General features: G+C 42.1%; 1 protein-coding gene across 1 annotated transcript in view; it reads right to left on the reverse strand.

Annotated features, from left to right (window-relative positions):
* Positions 1-216: 216 nt before the first annotated feature.
* The window catches only part of LOC126195640 (uncharacterized), an 83,179-nt gene continuing 63,383 nt past the window's right edge, over positions 217-20,012 (reverse strand). The window contains exons 2-4 of the mRNA XM_049934265.1: positions 15,315-15,419; positions 351-512; positions 217-258 (exon numbers count right to left, since the gene is read on the reverse strand). Of these exons, the coding sequence (XP_049790222.1) occupies positions 217-258; positions 351-512; positions 15,315-15,419 (309 nt within the window). The remainder of the gene's footprint in view (positions 259-350; positions 513-15,314; positions 15,420-20,012) is intronic.

Raw genomic sequence — 20,012 nt, forward strand, 5'->3', positions numbered from 1 at the left:
TGCCTCGTGATGGCTGGGTGTTGCGTGCTGTCCTTAGGTTAGTTAGGTTTAAGTAGTTCTAAGTTCTAGGGGACTTATGACCACAGCAGTTGAGTCCCATAGTGCTCAGAGCCATTTGAACCATTTTGATTTATTTTGTGGTCCATTGCCTGTAACAAGAAGCAGACTGTTAAAAATGTTATGAAAACAAGCCCTGCTAAAGTTCCATATGTGCACCTAGAGAGGGCAGTTTTTGCATGGCTGGTCCCTGTACTGAACCTTCAACATAAAACGAACACTTAATTGTGACAGAGCAGGAAAACGATTGTGAATACACGAACAGACGTGTGTACGTCAAGGAGAATCCTCACCGAGACGAAGGATTCCCTGCAGAAGGGAAACAGCCCACCGGCGGTGATGCGCAGGGGGCGCTGAGCGCGGGTCATGACAATCAGCAGCGACTTCCGGACATCAGCGGGGAACCCCTGTAGTGACGTCACTGCTGTGTAGGCTGCCATAGTGACGTTCTCGCTCTGCAAGAAGGCACAATCACCTAAGAGCTATGGCTACCCAACAACAAGCGAAAAAAGTGACTGAGTATAAATTCTATTAGACAAGATATCGGTTATCAATGAATCGGTCGCAAGTACCGGGTGTTTATAATTAAACTGACGCGTTCCAAGTACTACAATTTGGGCTGTACACATCTCAATATGCTGAAACTTCATAGGCATGTTCATTAATCGGTGAGCTATAGAATATGCTGAAAAAATAGTAGTTCAAATTTCTGCCAGTAGGTGAAAATATGGTGTCGTAAGAAGCCAGGATATGGTGTGCGCACAGGAAAAGGGGAGGAACGATCAAACATATGATAACGAGGTTCTGGAACTTTATTAGAATATGGTCACAAGTTATAACACGAGTTCAATAGGTCTCCCAACACAGCAACATGCTGCAACTTGTAACGGAACATATTAAGGGGCTCCGGAAAGGCTCAAAATCATGAAAAGTTCAATTTTTACTTTTTTGCGTTTTCTGAATCTGCAGACTATTACCTTTTAATAGATATATAATTTATTCAATTCCGAAGACTACAACTATTTTTAAATTTTTTTTGAAATGTGTTCTACATGGGCATGACCCACTGTGGCGCTGTTAAACTGCTGTCAAATGGTGTTATTATTAACGTCCGTGTTCATCAGGTACAGTTTAGTGATGTGAGATAAAGTATGTGTTGTGGATAACCTGTGATGGTTCAATATAGATCGCTGGTGTGATTGTCGATTGTTTCATGTTTATTTACTCTGTCGTTATCTCCAAAATATTCGTAATTAATTCTGTTTCTTGAGTCTCTGTTTTGTTGAAGTATAATAATGAGTAAAAGTAAAGTTATTAGAAATCCTCTGAAGGCTTTTAAGAAAAGGAGAAATGTTGGAAAGCCAAAGGTATGTGTTATTACTGTAAACAATAAAGACGATGAAAATCCCCAACATAGCTTGTGTCCCAAAGAATAAGACAGTTGGTGTAAATATAACAAAGGATTGCTAACTGGTGAAGTGTACACTCATAAGCGTAGTCTGCCTCATGCAATAATGGAGGTGATAAAACCTATTTTCAGAGACTTAGCAGCACCTGAACTGTTGAAAAAGTGTATTCACGGAAAAACTCAAAACCCCAATGAAAGTGTAAATAGTGTTATATGGTCGAGAAGCCCCAAGACTGTATTTGTTGGAATAGAAACGCTTCACTTTGGTGTGCATGATGCTGTTGCGACTTTCAATGATGGCAACATTGTAAGGTGCAAGGTATTTAGAAATATGGGAATGAAGATAGGTTCTAACATGGTACGAGCGATGCTTGCTTTAGACAAGGAACGCCTTCGGGCTGCAGACAGGGCTGTAAAGAGTCTAGAAATACAAGCAAGAGTAAACAGGAGGAGGAACAAGAGGAAGCTGGAGGAGGAGTTTGCAGAGGATGAAGATAATCCATCCTATGGACCTGGAATGCACTAAAAAGTTAATCCAATCTTTGTCGCTCGATTCCCAAAACTTTTATTTTCTCATACTAATTACATGTTTTCTAAGGATCTTCCAAACATATTTGTTTCAAACTTTCAGTAAATGTTACACAGTACCTTCTGCATAATTTAACACAGCCTTTTTCCAAAAAACTGTATATTTTTGAATATATAAATAAAAAATTACAAAAAAATGTTGTGAATTTTCATTACAATTGAAAAAAAATCATCTTTAATAACTGAACTAAAATTTTGTAAAATCCCTGTGTTAAGTTGTAGCCCATATTCCAATAAATAATCTGTAAAAAGTTCAACTTCCTACCTCAAATACTTTGTGAGGAAAGATGTAATTTATAAGCGTTATTTTAACATTGCAAGTATAGGGCGTTCCGGAGCCCCTTAAAGGCTTTACTTTAATGAAGTATGCGATACCCTCCAAATTCAACCAGTTTAACGAGTATTTATGATTATAGAAAAGTTATTGTGTATGTTAACAGTGATTGCACAACATGTCTCCGTAAACAGTCAACCCATTAAATTATACTGAATAACTGACCCACACAAAAGTTAATATCACTTGAACACTGATACAGCAAATGTCATCATGTAAAAACACTAAGTTTATCTTAAATAATTAATATGAAGTACGAAAAATAGTGGCCAACTTAGGTATTACGGATCTCCTTAAATAAAAATCACCCAGTGAAACTTATTTGTTCACTAGGAGCGTTTTCACTCAGTATTCACGTAATCAATCCTATTTTAGACGAAACCCAATGTAATTCTTAATAATTCATGTTACTTACTTATTTATGCAAATTAGAGAAGTCAATTGACAAACTTCTAAAAAACAGACTTTTTGTAACAGAGAATTATTCTGTCAAGTCAACAAATCTGTCTGTCATTTTCATAACATGTTAAATTATGTCACTCGATGCAAATTAATAACTTATCTGCACAAATTATGATAACAGATGCACATGTGACTTATAAACTATATCTCTTTTTAGTAGTTCTTTGACAATGTTATAAATACAAGCAGCAAGAAGGGTCGAGGAGGCAGTCGGAACGTCACTATGGTAAAGTGTGTTTGTGTGTTATTGTTTGAGGTGGATAAACAATGCAAAGAACATGTAAAGGAAGTACTACTTTGTGTTGTGTCATGGTCTTTGGTGGACAGTGGAGTTAAGATGGCCACCAGAGTAATAAATATTTGAAGTTTGCATATTTGTTGGTTTCAGTCGTTCTTTATCATCAAAAGCACATAAAAAACACGGGACCTCATGTTTTTACCCTAGACAACCAGACTTAGAGCCAGCATCAGCTTCGAGACACAGCAGCGATCCAGCAAGCAGCAGCGATTACTACAATGCATTTTAATGGCGCCAACCTAACATCAAGTGCTAACAAGCTCCGTAAATTGGAGTGAAATAGTGCGATTATAGCAATTAGCAATACCTACGACTAGGCGACCATTACAAACTGTTACACAGAATTGTCAAGCATATCCGGTGTAATCAGAGCGATATGCCGTCGTATGCAATCCCGATCACGAAGAGTCTGGTTACATATCTAATAGACACGATCTTTCAGATATCCCCGCAACTAGAAGTCACATGGACTTAGATCGGGAGATCTGGAAGGCCGCACATTTGGAAATTGCCTGGAGATGATGCAGTCTTTACCAAAGATTTCTCTAAGTAAATCTTTCACCTGGCAAGCGACATGTGGTGCCGCCCCATCTTGCCTGAAAATAGTGGTGTGGGTACATTTCGTTCTTGCATAGCTGGAATCAAGTGTTGTACAAGGAGGAGATATCACTACACACCTAACAGACCCAGGGGGTGTCGTCTCTCTGAAAAAAAAAGAAAAAAAACGAATCAAGAATGAATGAGGTTGTGAAAGCACACTACACAATCACATAAGCTGAGTGCAGTGTGTGTTCCTGCACAGCACGTGGCGATGTAGAACCCCACATGCGACAGTTCTGCGCACTCACAGCACCGCGTAAAGTAAAATGTGCCTAGTCCGTCCAAACAATATTCTCCGATCACATGTCATCCATTATGATGAAACTTCCTGGCAGATTAAAACTGTGTGCCCGACCGAGACTCGAACTCGGGACCTTTGCCTTTCGCGGGCAAGTGCTCTACCAGGCAAAGGTCCCGAGTTCGAGTCTCGGTCGGGCACACAGTTTTAATCTGCCAGGAAGTTTCATATCAGCGCACACTCCGCTGCAGAGTGAAAATCTCATTATGGAAACATCCCCCAGGCTGTGGCTAAGCCATGTCTCCGCAGTATCCTTTCTTTCAGGAGTGCTAGTTCTGCAAGTTTCGCAGGAGAGCTTCTGTAAAGTTTGGAAGGTAGGAGGCGAGATACTGGCAGAAGTAAAGCTGTGAGGACCGGGCGTGAGTCGTGCTTCGGTAGCTCAGATGGTAGAGCACTTGCCCGCGAAAGGCAAAGGTCCCGAGTTCGAGTCTCGGTCGGGCACACAGTTTTAATCTGCCAGGAAGTTTCATATCAGCGCACACTCCGCTGCAGAGTGAAAATCTCATTCTGGATCCATTATGATGTTTGCTAACAAAACGAAGGGCAAAAAAGCGTCGTTGTAGCCCATCTTGGGGCTTCATTTTGCGCACATTCCGAATCTTATAGGGATACCAGCTCAAAATGTGTTGCAAAATCTCTCTAACTGTTGGCCACGGGCCGGTGTGGCCGAGCGGTTCTAGGCGCTTCAGTCTGGAGCCGCGTGACCGCTACGGTCGCAGGTTCGAATCCTGCCTCGGGCATGGATGTTTGTGCTGTCCTTAGGTTAGTTAGGTTTAACTAGTTCTAAGTTCTAGGGGACTAATGACCTCAGCAGTTGAGTCCCATAGTGCTCAGAGCCATTTGAACCTGCCTCGGGCATGGATGTGTGTGATGTCCTTAGGTTATTAGGTTTAAGTAGTTCTAAGTTCTAGGGGACTGATGACCTCAGATGTTAAGTCCCATAGTGCTCAGAGCCATTTTGTTGGCCACGTGAGAGACAATTCCTGTGACATAGCTCGAGCACTGGTTGCAGATTTTGACGCAATGGACTCAAGTGCAGCACGATCGGCTGTAGCTACAGCAACTTCATCAACAACTGCTATGCAAATGGACCACCTCCATCTCCCTTCTGCACCACCTAGTTCACAATTCTTCGAATTTTTTAACCACATTCTTTAGCCCATTTATTGACATGGGACCTCTTCGCAGGTATTTCTATCGCCGATATTTCTGCAATGCAGCGCCCCTATTGCTGCCGTTGTGGTAAAAGCAACTTTTCCTGCAGTGCACGGTATTCCTTCTCAATAGCCATTGCGTTTCGCATGGAAAAACTTCAACCTTCAACCTTCTTAACCCTTTCCACCAAGTCACCGCAAAAATGAAATTAACATGCATCGCCATACTGAAGTCAAAACAGGAAACATTTAACATTCTGACTGCTTACAATACCACAATTTCACCTGGTCGCAGAGAGTGGAACTGTTTCTTTTCAGCGTACTCCACAAGCGCATCAGTTAATGAACGTACATAAGAAGTTTCAGCATCCTGCGACGTACACAACCCGCATTGCACCCCTCGCAACACCGCCAGTTTAATTGTAGCCACCTGCTACTTAAAGCATGGCCAGACATCCAAAACATAATGACTTTTCCCAGTTTAAATTACAAAAAGCAACTTTCATATAACATCAACTAAGCAAAAATATACGAGGTTTGGAACTTAAATAGTGGCAACTATTTATTCACAACCGATACAAAAGAGTTACATGTTTGCACCTGTACTGTCCTTCAAAATAGTCACCATCTTTGTGTAAAACACGTTGCCAGCGATGTGGAAGGCGTAATATACCTTTAGCAGAGCCTGTTCTGTTGATGGTGCGAATGGAGCGGTCTAAAGTTATGGTAATTCTTGTGTACGACTGTGATGGTGTTATCCTAACGCATTACGTTCCTCCACGGAAGACCGTCAATGCACAGTATTACTGTTCCTTTTTGGAGCATCACCTGCGAGCAGCTTTGCGAAAGAAGCGGCGACACTTTCTGCGCAACCCACCCATCATTTTGCACGACAATGCGTCGGCGCATACAGCGTAAGTTGTGGCTGCTCTGTTCGGTCGATGGCACTGGGAAGTATTGTACCATCCACCATACTCCCCGGACTTAAGTCCTTGTGATTTGTATTTGATTCCAAAGATGAAGAAACCACTTCGTGGCATTCGCTTTAGAACTGTTTCAGAGATTCGACATGCAGTGGACCGCTCCACACCATCAACAGAACAGGCTCTGCTAACGGTATACTACGCCTTCCACATCGCTGGGAACGGGTTCTACACAACTCTGGTGACTACTTTGAAGGACAGTAACAGGTGCAAAAAATGTAACTCTTTTGTATCGGTTGTGAATAAATAGTTGCCACTATTTAAGTTCCAACCCTCGTATTTAACCTTCTGGCAAGAACCCATGATTCATTATGCTGTTATAATCTATGAACACACAAAGGATAGTCTTCAAATTACACCACACAGTGTCCAGTCATACTTTGCGCTGACGCAGGGGCGCCCTTGTTTCATGTCTGTAGGGGCAAAACACTTTCCCCATACTGTGATTTAGAAATTCTGAGGATACTGTTATCTGCACATTATTTCCTCATCAGTCTCGTACAATTATTGGAATTTTTCATATAGATATTGAGTTTTACTCACCTTGTTGTTGTGTCATTTCATTTTATGTAGTATATTTTTCGATTCCCTCACTTTCATTTTCGGTTTTGATTCGTTTATTCTACACGAAAAAACGTAAGAATATCGATCATTTTTTCACTCTGTTGACTATGCTTTTATATCTCACAATGCACAATATTCTAAGTAAACCATAGTCATGCACCACTGCTCACTTACAGCTCATTGTTGTCTACGTAAAAATTGCGAGATGACATCATTCACTGCCCACAACATTATCGCGCCGTTCCGATCAGATGGTTTTCGTAAAAGCACGTTATAGGGAAGTCGTAGCAGGGCTGCAGGAACATAGGAGATGATCGTTACAGCTACGGCAACTGTGCTTGTTATCGTCAAGTTCACCCCATCCCCTCCCCTCCCCTCTACACCCCACCCAAAATTTTGCTCTTGATCAATTTCACTACATAAAAATGTCAATATCATCATGTATTGTCGCTCTCAGCCAACCTGATCATGCGCTATTTTTCACGGTCAGCCTCTCACCTCCACCACGCTACTTTGCTCTCGGCCAAACAAAAGGCATCACGCACTGTTGCCCTCAGCCTATAACTGCCACACCCCACTGCTCTCGGACAATCTGCCCTCGACCAGTATGCCATTCAGTGAAAGGACCGTAAATAACTTGGCCAGTTTCGTGGCACCAAATATATAAATTGGTAGCATAGGTCTAAAAATTCACTATTGGCAGGAGACACTGTAAAATTGGTTAGAAATTGTAGGATAGTCCATAATGCTGGTACATTGCGAGGATAGTCAGTGAAATTGTCAGTAAATTGGAAGGTTATAGCGTAAAATTCGAGAATAGGTTGGATAAGCTGTAAAATTTGCTGCAAATTGTAGGGCATAGCGTAAAATAGGAAATTTGGCAGGACAGGCCATAAAATTGGCAGAAAGATGGTAGAATAGACAGTACGATACGCAAACCACATACAAGTAGATTGCACATCATCTCGCTACCCGAAACACATCTTATCTACTGGACAAATGCTCATAATTCTTAAGGTGTATATTTTTGTTCCCGTGTTTACTAGACAGTTTTTGTTGTTTTGGACCATGCTACCTCCTCCCAAAATATAGAAATCAAAGAACTTGCTGTAAAAGAGATTTGTTTCATAGTATCGAAAATGAAGTGCTAACAGCTCTTTAGGTACGAATTTTAGAGCCCATGTTCACTACGCTTCCTTGCTTCGAATTACAGTTCCTGGCACACCCTTGAAAATCGAGTATTTCTCCTGGGACAGCCTCTATATGCCTGAAAGTATCCGGACATTAATATGAGATCGGCCTACTAATTCAATCGAATGCTTTATGTAAACTGGTGAATAACTAGCATGAAAATGTAACTGAGCTAGCACATTGCCAGCCAGGGTCAGCGTGTGTTTAAATTAATGCCGTTATATTCTGCAAAATGGCGGTATATATAAATATAAGGTACTTTGACATTACAGTGTGCATAAATTAGTAACAGCATGCAGTATGGCGCTAAATATTAACGAAAGGTATTTTGACATTACAGAGCGGGGTTAAAAAAAGTTTGAAAAATTTGTCCACTAATGTGGATGATTCCAACACATCCATCACAAAGTGTAGCATCTTTTATAAATTTTGTTCTTTCGAGTTGTTACATGTTCTGCATTTCAGATTCTACAAAATGGAGGATAATGTTAATCCATCTACTCCTCTAGGCGAATTGTGGTGGCTGGGTGCTATCCTACTTCAAATAGTAGCTAACGCTACAATAATTAATGGTGCAAAAGGGCCACATGCAGTTTCCATATCTTAATTAATAGAATTAGCAGCAAAGTATTAGGCATTTTTCTGCCAGCATTCCACAAAAACCCGCTCTAAATGCGAAACCGTACAACAAATAAACTATTGCTGAGGCCCCTGAATTCTTCTTCACGGTTGTTACACAGTGCCGCTACCAATCCTTCTATCACGCTGCTATAGTGAGCCTGTTGTACAGGCAGCAGTTTCCTTCAAACGTAGGAAGAAATGGCACAGTGCGGATCTATAGACGAAATTGCCATATTCCTCTGCTCATGAAGTATACTGCGTCAGCAGTAAGTAAATCGCAAAAAATTTAACAACAAATACGCCCCTGATTATACTTTCTGCAAGAACTCTGATGAATCACATCCAAACTTTAGTGTTTACTGGTATTTTGGATGGCTGACGAGAGACTACTGCGATGTTCCCCCTACACTATTAGTGGGTTTGCTTGTGGGTGTGTGTGTTTGAGAGAGGGAGACAGAGAGAGAGGAGTGTGTGTATGTGGGGAAGGGTGGGGAGTGAGTGACGCTATAGTGTGTTGAAATGAGTGTGCATTTTCCTGTAGACAGAGTTACTACAATTTAATGATAAAGGCCGTGTCCCTATGCACTACCAAGCGTGACCACGGCCCAGTATTCCAAAACACACGCGCAAAAAAGAGACGCTTGAATGTTTAACAAATTCCACAATGAATTATTTAACAACAAATACACGCCAATCCTACATATCCACGCACTGTTAGTAATACGTCACTGTAAGACTGCTCTACTATACTCGTAAACAACAAACGATGGGAAATCCGAATACGTTCACCACAACACGTCATATTTACGTTATTTTGACCTATTTGGTATATCCATACTATCCCAAAGACGCTGGCAAAAAACCGACGCTGAACAAACAGCACAGTGCAGTATTTATAACTATTGGTATGAATGACTTACTGTTCATTACCAATGAGTGATACCATAGCGCTTCAAAACAAACCAATGTAGGAACTCCTTTCACCGCTTTTCACATTATTTTGACCTACTTTTTACGCAGTAATCAAAAACTACCAGGCTGTAAGAAATACGTGCCGACTGAACGCTGCCTCGCAGCAGCAAGAGAAAGGTCTTCAGTGCGCCACACCCTTATCAGCAGTCAAAGCCTTACACGCACACATGACGTCAACAAGGTCTGCCTGTCACAACTTGTGACCGCGTCAGAAACTATATATATAAGATGGTCCATTGATAGTGACCGGGAGGCCAAATATCTCACGAAATACGCATCAAACGTAAAAACTACACAGAACGAAACTCGTCTATCTTGAAGGGGGAAACCAGATGGCGCTATAGTTGGCCCGCTAGATGGTGCTGCCATAGGCCAAACGGATATCAACTGCTTTTTTAAACAGGAACCACCATTTTTTATTACATATTCGTGTAGTACGTAAAGAAATATGAATTTTTTAGTTGGTTCACTTTTTTCGCTTTGTTATAGATGGCGCTGTAATAGTCGCAAACGTATAAGTACGTGGAATCACGTAACATTCCGCCAGTGCAGACTGTATTTGCTTCGTGATATATTACCCGTGTTAAATTGGACCGTTTACCAATTGCGGAAAAGGTCGATATTGTGTTGATTTATGGCTATTGTGATCAAAATGCCCAACCGGCGTGTGCTATGTCTGCTGCTCGGTATCCTGGGCGACATCATCCTAGTGTCCGAACCGTTCGCCGGATAGTTAAATTATTGAAGGAAACAGGAAGTGTTCATCCACATGTGAAACGTCAACCACGACCTGCAACAAATTATGATGCCCAAATAGGTGTTTAAGCTGCTCTCGCGGCTAATCCGCACATCAGTAGAACACAAATTGCGCGATAATCGGGAATCTCAAAAATGTCGGTGTTGAGAATGCTACAGCAACGTCGATTGCACCCGTACCATATTTCTATGAACCAGGAATTGCATGGCGACGACTTTGAACGTCGTGTACAGTTCTGCCACTGGGCACAAGAGAAATTACTGGACGATGATAGATTTTTTTCAAGCGTTCTATTTAGCGACGAAGCGTCACTCACCAGCAGTGCTAACGTAAACCGGCATAATATGCACTACTGGCAACGGAAAATCCACGATAGCTGCGGTAAGTGGAACATCAGCGACCTTGGCGGGTTAATGTATGGTGCGGCATTATGGGAGAAAGGACAACTGGTCCCCATTTTATCCATGGCAATCTAAATGGTGAAATGTATGCTCATTTCCTACGTAATGTTCTACCGATATTACTACAAGATGTTTCACTGCATAACAGAATGGCGATATACTTCCAACATGATGGATCTCCGGCACATAGCTCGTGTGCTGTTGAAGCGGTATTGAATAGCATATTTCATGACAGGTGGATTGGTCGTCGAAGCACCATACCGTGACCCGCACGTTCACCGGATCTGACGCCCCCGAATTTCTTTCTGTGGGGAAAGTTGAAGGATATTTGCTATTGTGATCCACCGACAACGCCTGACAACATGCGTCAGCGCATTGTCAATGCATGTGCGAACATTACGGAAGGCGAACTACTCCCTGTTGAGAGGAATGTTGTTACACATATTGCCAAGTGCATTGAGGTTGACGGACATCATTTTGAGCATTTATTGCATTAATGTGGTATTTACAGGTAATCACGCTGTAACAGCATGCGTTCTCGGAAATGATAAGTTCACAAAGGTACATGTATCACATTGGAACAACCGAAATAAAATGTTCAAACGTATCTACGTTCTGTAACTTAATTTAAAAAACGTACCTGTTACTAACTGTTCGTTTAAAATTGTGAGCCATATGTTTGTGAGTATTACAGCGCCATATATCACAAAGCGGAAACCCAGAAAGCACCAGAGATGACGCAAGCAGGTTTCATTTTGTCAGAGCAGGCCGCAGAGGACACAGTACACAGAACATCTCAAAAATTAACTTCTCTCTAAATACCGAGCATATTTCCTGTAATGACGTATAGGAACGATCTTCTTCGTTGCTAACGCAAGCAGTTCCAGCTATACAGTAGTCTGAGGAGAACGTAATTTTGTCGACAGAGGAATGTAGACAGCTTAGATACCGAAAAGAAAATGGCCTAATTGTTTGAAAATTCGCGAAGCACTCAAATGTCCAACTGGGGATGCGGTAAAGACGATATTTCGTTTGATCTGTGTATCAACTAAAAACAGAGCACAATCGTTGTGTTTCTTTTTATTAAAAAGGGATAGCACGATAAATTGCTTGTAAAGTAAACAGGTGCGAATATGGGTCTATTAAGATGATTAAAAATACACGAAAAATGTGTTCACTCTCGTTGTTTATGCCCATGGTAACTGCAATTACGTGACTGATGTGTCTCTGTTATGCTATAATTTCTTAAGATAACTGAAAATGATTTGCTTGGTATCAGGTTATCTGCACCATAACTAACTATATAACAGATTTTTCAAATAGAATATGTAACAGGTTGTATGCATATTTCACATTTCATTAATCATACTTCATTGACAATTTATTCCTTACATATATTTTAACAAAATCCTTGAAGTGCTTCGTATATGTCACTGCTGATGGCAGACACTATGTGAGATATAACAGCTACTGGATTGCGAAACGATCACTAACGTGACTCGAGTTGCTAATAAGTAATAGCGAAATATTTGTACCACAAACCACTGAATACTTACCACGTAGATTCTCTATCTACACTGACAGAAAAAAAATCGCAACACCAGAAAGGTGTTTTGCGACATAAAATAAAGTTGTTAGACGTGTCTCCATATCTGAAACATGATACCTATTCAAATTTCGTAGCAGTAGCATAAGAGAGGCGCTATTAACGTCACTCTAAAAACGCAAATCTGATTTGCTTTAAATACAGGCTGTAACGGTCGTGAGCTTAGTTACTTTTGAGATTGTATATGTGGTGAACAGGTGTCAGTCAAGAATGCCTTTAAGGCGACAAGCACCCCGTTATCAGAACCTCCCTGAGTTTGAACGAGGACGCGTAATAGGGCTACAAGAGACTGGATGCTTCTTCTGCGATATTGCACAATGATTCGGCAGGAATGTAGCCACTGTACATGATTGCTGGTAGCGGCAGTCACGAGAATGTTCGATCGCAAGAAGTCCGTGCTACAGACGGCTAAGTGGCACTATCGAGACCGAAGACCAAGGTATTTACAGTATGGATCTGACGCATCGTACTGCATCTGCCGCAAGAATTTGAGCAACTGTTGGGATCCAATGACATAAAGAACTGTTATAAAACTGTTCGCTGTAGGACTGATCCGAGCCAGACGCCCTCTAGCTTGTGTACTCCACAGACCCCAAACCGTCGCCATTTGCGACTTCAGTGGTGTCAAGCGAGAGCTCATTGGAGAGCACGATGGTGATCTGTTGTGGTTTGTGATGGAAACTGGTTCTACCTCGGTACCAATAATGGTCGTGTGTTGGTTAGAAGGAAGCCAGTTGAGGGTGTGCAACCAAACTGTGTGTGCTAGACGCATTGCACCTACACCTAGATTTATGGTCTGGGATTCGGTTTCTTATGACACAGGAGTGGTTGGGAAGGGAGTGAGACAGGGTTGTAGCCTCTCCCCGATGCTGTTCAATCTGTATATTGAGCAAGCAGTAAAGGAAACAAAAGAAAAATTCGGAGTAGGTATTAAAATCCATGGAGAAGAAATAAAAACTTTGAGGTTCGCCGATTACATTGTAATTCTGTCAGAAACAGCAAAGGACTTGGAAGAGCAGTTGAACGGAATGGACAGTGTCTCGAAAGGAGGGTGTAAGATGAACATCAACAAAAGCAAAACAAGTATAATGGAATGTAGTCGAATTAAGTCGGGTGATGCTGTGGGAATTAGATTAGGAAATGAGACACTTAACGTAGTAAAGGAGTTTTGCTATTTGGGGAGCAAAATAACTGATGATGCTCGAAGTAGAGTGGATATAAAATGTAGACTGGCAATGGCAAGGAAAGCGTTTCTGAAGAAGAGAAATTTGTTAACATAGAGCATTGATTTAAGTGTTAGGAAGTTGTGTTGAAAGTATTTGTATGGAGTGTAGCCATGTATGGAAGTGAAACGTGGACGATAAATAGTTTAGACAAGAAGAGAATAGAAGCTTTCGAAATGTGGTGCTAAGGAAGAATGCTGAAGATTAGATGGGTAGATCACATAACTAATGAGGTATTGAATTGAATAGGGGAGAAGAGGAGTTTGTGGCACAACTTGACTAAAAGAAGGAATCGGTTGGTAGGACATGTTCTGAGGCATCAAGGGGTCACGACTTTAGTACTGGAGGGCAGCGTGGAGGGTAAAAATCGTAGAGGGAGACCAAGATATGAATACACTAAGCAGATTCAGAAAGATGTAGGCTGCAGTAGGTACTGGGAGATGAAGAAGCTTGCGCAGGATAGAGTAGCATGGAGAGCTGCATCAAACCAGTCTCAGGACTGAAGACCACAACAACAACATGACACAGGAACACTTTGGTATTTATTCCACGCACTCCGACTGCAAAACTGTATGTCAGTCTGTTGTTTTGCCATTCGTGAACACCAATGCTGTAGATGCTTTCCAGAAGGATAACGATCGCCCACACACCACTGTTGTAACCCTTCATGCTCTACAGAGCATCGACATGTGGCCTCTGCTTGCCGATCACCAGATCTGTCTCCAGTCGACAGCTCCAGTGTCATGCACAACCAGCATTAACCGTCCCTGCATTGACTGACCAAATGACACAGGCCTGGGACTCCAACCCACAAACTGACATCTGCCACCTGTACAACATAAGGCATGCCCTTTTGCATGCTTGCGTTCGATATTCTAGTGGTTACAGTATTTATTAATGTACCAGCATTTCACATTGCAATATCTTATCTCGCGCTTACATTAATCTGTCCTCTTGAATGTTAATAACTTAAATATGTTGCCTAGACAAACGTAATCTCGTAATCTCATTACTGTACATTAATAATCTTTTGCAACAGCGAGTTTTTTCTGTCACTGAATATGTCAATTGTATCGTAGGTGTCTACACAAAGTTGTAAAGTGTGATGCTTTTCGCACGAGCGCCATATGTAGCTACATCATAGCGAATATTCCGTGGGGAGAACTGACCGTCTGCTGTTGACCACTATGTTCGACAATGTTTGCTGAGCGATGTGCTTCGAAACACTCGTGCCTGCACCAGCACTGTGCTCTGTCGTCAGGTCTACCACAGATCGCCGCCTATGCTGATTTACATCGTGAGCAAGTCTCCAACTTCCACGTTCTGTGGTGAGGCAAGGAATTCCAACACCTTGTCGCCTACACCTGGTTTTACTGTCCTTCCATAGATGCTCACGACAAAATAATGCAGAAAGCCGATCAGCTTTGCCGTTTCCAAGATGCTCGTTCCTGGGCGCCTATCTGCAAGCATCTTATTCAAAGTCGCTCATGTTTCTGTCGCCACTTGCGGCCCCTGGCGTCTAAGAATGGTTTCCCACTGGCGTCTGATCGACTTACATGCTCACGTTACCGCCTCACGTCCCCACAGCGATAGGAGGCAGCTCCATGTCGAGGCTCATCAGCGTATTTTCCATTTCTCTTTTTATCTTTTATTCTGTGATTTTTTCTAGTATTACGTCACACAATCTTCTTATTGGTATCCTACGACTAAAACTCTTTCCCAAAATGACATTGGTTTTTGGCACTTACAATGCTGTTTCTGAAAACAGTGAGTTGCCGGATGTTTTATGGCTCTCACCTCTGTGATGAGGTCGTCCCCAAACCAGCAGTACATAAACAGCTCCACGAGGACGACGGTAAGGTAGCAGCTGAACTTCCCCGCCTGCACGAGACTCTGCGTGCTCTGGAACAGGGTGTACGATAATATCATTAACCCACATACTGTAATGACGTTGTCAAGAACCAAGTTCGTCATTATTGAGGAACATCTCCACACTGTTGTGAGCAAAAAGTAAAACACATACAATGCAGCTCTCCATCTGACACCAATTGTTGACAGTTAATTGAAATCTAATGGCGTGTTCGATCAGGAAACCTGCTGTTCATCGTTCCATAGTTCCGAAAATTTAAGTGTGTACTTAGAGGCAGACACACCAAATGTTCACACACAGGTCGCACAATTTCTGGTATCAGTTGCACGTACAGCAAATGAATGTTAGTCAAAATGAGGGAAACTAGCATCACCTTCGTGGGCATCAACTTATTTTGCTTGCCATCCTCCAAAGTTTTTTTGAATTGTTAGGTACAGCTCTGTGTAGCATGAATGATTGTGATGAGTGCTTCTGCAGTGTAGTATTGTGTTTGTGTTGTTATGAGTAACGAGGATAAGAGGGTTAAGCCTAGTGGTGGAACTTATCGTAATTCTCTCTCATTACACCAAGGGAGCCCTATAGCTTATCGTCTCGATTGAACAGATCGATCACCATCAACAATATCATGCTAGCCACACGCTATGAGATGGCGTGGAAAAGTTTTTAATTTATTTGAGGATGTTGGTGTAGCGTACCACTCGTTTCCCCTTACCGGACAACATATGCTAGTGGACTTCCAAACCGCCTTACCTCCAAGTCGAGCATCATTGCACAAGCGTACATTATGGATGTCAGCTACAGAGATGGGGTGGATGAATTCCATTCACTACAAAGAGATGTTTTACGAGCTCCAACCAGCGTTTGGTAACGTCAGATAATGATCCAAGCTAAATCGTAGACGATTGCAAAGGTAGGAACACGCCACCAATAGATGTTGGGCACCCTGCTGTTTGCACTGTAGGGAAATATGTCAGACACCATCAGCTCCTGAGGACAGGGGGTCTAGTAAGGGAGACGCCAGAGAGGTGTAGTTTCCCATCAACTCCCAGTAATAACTGTTCATCCTATTAATTTCGTAGGCTTCAAACAAAGGACCAGCGTGACTGTTTCTGTCAAAATGCGAAGCGGGAATGTAAGAAATTTAACTGATATAGGCGGCCACAGAAGCAATGTGTGTCTAGCCCCAAGCGATAAGTGAGTACTACCGCCATCCTGCCGCCATACGAGTTGTTTTGGAACTGAAATGATTAATCCAATGAGAATCTGTCCTGTCGAACTGATAGTTGATGGAAGGACTTACAATTTTGGAACGGAAACGTTGACGAAGCATCGACAGCGTTTTGATGTCATTCTGGCGAATGATTTTGTATATCAGCTCCACGGTGTAGCGGACTATCGTCCCCAAAACTGACCAGCTTCTCGTTTTGGCGGCAGCTATATCTAAAGGTCACGAGGAATGTTGGGGAAGTTGTCCATTCCCCGTGATTCCAATCAAGCGCATATCCTGATATTAAAAGCCAATACCCCTCGAAATGTAAGTGGCAATACTGGAAAAATTCTCAGGGTGGAAACCAAAACACATGATCCTCATAGAACCATATTTCTGGTTGACCTGCTCACGCAGAGTGAAAGTCTCAACCAGTTGTCCACAAAAAATGAGATCTATGCAAGGTTTAGGCGGTAGGTAGAAAAATATGACACAGTTCGTTGAAAAATTTTTCTACAAGAGATACGATTCGACGTGGGACTGTACTTGCCAGCATACACAAAATAATTAATGACAAATTAACTGTGATAGGAGTAAAGCATTGCCAGGAGAATAGGAAATGCAAGCCATTGCCTGTGAGAGACGTTTATACATATCGCGCCAAACATTATAAGTCGCTTAGAGGAGAAGCGGTCACAAATGTCAGGAGCAAGGCAAGGCCTTTTACACTCAAACGCCAAAGAAACAGGTTAAGCATGCGTATTCATCTACAGAGATAGGTAAACAGGCAGAATACAGTGCTACGGTCGGCAACGCCTGTATAAGACAAGTGGTTAGATCGGTTACTGCTGCTACAAAGGCAGGGTATCAAGATTTAAGTGAGTTTGGACGTGGTGTCATAGTCGGCGGACCTGCGATGGGACACAGTGTCTCCGAGGTAGCGATGAAGTGGGGATTTTCCAGTACGACCATTTCACGAGTGTTCCGTGAATATCAGGAATCCGGTAAAATATCAAATCTCCGACATCGCTGCGGTTGGAAAAAGATACTTCAAGAACGGGACCAACAATGACTGAAGAGAATCATTCAACGTGACAAAAGTGCAACCCTTCCGCAAATTGCTGCAGATTTCAATGTTTGGCCATCAACAAGTGTCAGCGTTCGAATCATTCAACGAAACGTCAATCGATATGGGCTTTCGGAGCCGACGGCCCACTCGTGTATCCTTGATGACTGCTCGACAAAAAGCTTTACGCCTCACCTCGGCCCGTCAACACCGACATTGGATTGTTGATCACTGGAAACATGTTGCCCGGCCGGACGAGTCTCGTTTGAAATTGTATCGAGCGAATGCACGTGTGCGTATGGAGACAACCTGATGAATTCGTGGATCCTGCATGTCAGCAGGAGACTGTTCGAGCTGGTGGAGTCTCTGTAATGGTGTGAGGCGTGTGCAGTTGAAATGGCATGGGACCCTTGATACGTCTAGATACGACTGTGACAGGTGATACGTACGTAAGTATCTTGTCCGATCACCTGCATCCGTTAATGTCCATAGTGCATTTCGACGTACTTGGGCAATTCCAGCAGGACACTGCGACACCTCACACGTCCAAAATTGCTATGGAGTGGCTCCAAAAACACTCTTCTGAGCTTAAACACTTCCTCTGGCCACCAAATTCCCCAGAGATGAACATTATTGAGCATATCAAGGATGCCTTGCAATATGCTGTTCAAAAGAGATCTCAACGCCCTCGGATTTATGGACAGCCCTGCAGGATTCTTGGTGTCAGTTCCCTCCAGCACTACCTCAAACGTTAGCCGAGACCACACCACATCGTGTTGCGGCACTTCTGCGTGGTCGCGGGGGCCCTACACGATATTAGACATTTATGTACCAGTTTGAAACTTCCTGGCAGATTAAAACTGTGTGCCCGACCGAGACTCGAGCTCGGGACCTTTGCCTCTCGCGGGCAAGTGCTCTACCATCTGAGCTACCGAATCACGACTCACGCCCGGTACTCACAGCTCTACTTCTGCCAGTACCTCGTCTCCTACCTTCATGTACCAGTTTCTTTGGCTTTCAGTGTATATGCTGTATAAGAAGACACTGCGCGGTTGTTTGATGGAATGTACCGCAAAAGTCCATCCACGAATACCAGATCTGTAGCACGAAGAAACTGCAAGCATTTTGGTACGCTTGATATAAAATTATGCAACCCTTAGATTAATATTGCATCCGAAGATCTGGGCGAGGTGAGTCTTTGAGAATATCTTTTGGTTTAAGAAAAGCGCTCTACAGATTCAGCTATTTAAAGACTTGTTGTTTAGGTGTTTGAAACTAACTATGTCCTGGTCCATTTAGATTATATTACTGTATTCTCCAGAGCAGTTTAAAACATGACGAGCAGCTATGTAGTGTATTGACAAAATTACAATGGGCACATTTGAGTTTAAAGTCGGAGAAATGCTCGTTTGCAGAGTCACAGCTTCTGAACCTACGTAGATAGTTCTCCTGTATACATAGTAATGTGAAAGAATTACAGAGCCTCTTGGGGCTCATGTATGATTAGTGTTGTTTTGTCAAGGATTATACAACAGTAACTAAACCATTAAGAAAGTTGTTGAAAAAAGGTGTAACTTTTGAATGGACTACAGAACCTGAAATTCAAATACAATAGGTCAAAGTTATTTTTGTGGATTCTCCAAATAAATACGGACCTTGAAGTTTTATAAGCACACTCTTAAAAGGTGTATGGCATCTTGTTTCAGCTCTCCAATTAAGATTTTTCAACGATTCTACTACACTCTCTCACCAGCCAAACATACATGTGACCGTTTGCGCCACCCTTCTCCTGTAGGCAGCACTGCAAACTGGATAATCGTGCCTGACTCATTGCAGAATGTAATTATTTTTTAAAAAATAGTTTTTCTTCGAACAAAAACACTCAATTTTTGCAACAGGCGTAGCTTTTGTTGGATACCTCAGGGCAGCTGGGAGTACATCAAGGTGACTCGACATTAGCTCAGTAGTGTCCTGTACATATCTGTTTTATTTCATTTGTACCTTCGACAACGTTCATATTACTATTACATGAAATGGAAATATTAGCTAAATATCGTAAAAAAATCTCGTTTAAAAACATAACTGCTCCATTTTCAAGGTTTTTGTTACAGACAGTAGTAATGAAAACTTGTGAGTCTATAACATACATACTCCTTAAAAACAGGTATTTAGTTGCCAATCACTTTTGATAGAAAAATGATACTTTAACTCCAATCACCTACCCTTTCCGTAACATTCTGGTGTTACCTTGGCTGCAAAACTTGCTCACATCTAGTCACTTTCGTTCTACATATCCAGTTAACCGAAAATATGGTAAAAATTCTTGTATCTTTACGTCATAATCATTTCCAA

The sequence above is a fragment of the Schistocerca nitens genome, chromosome 7, assembly GCF_023898315.1.
Source record: "Schistocerca nitens isolate TAMUIC-IGC-003100 chromosome 7, iqSchNite1.1, whole genome shotgun sequence".
Lineage (NCBI taxonomy): Eukaryota > Metazoa > Arthropoda > Insecta > Orthoptera > Acrididae > Schistocerca > Schistocerca nitens.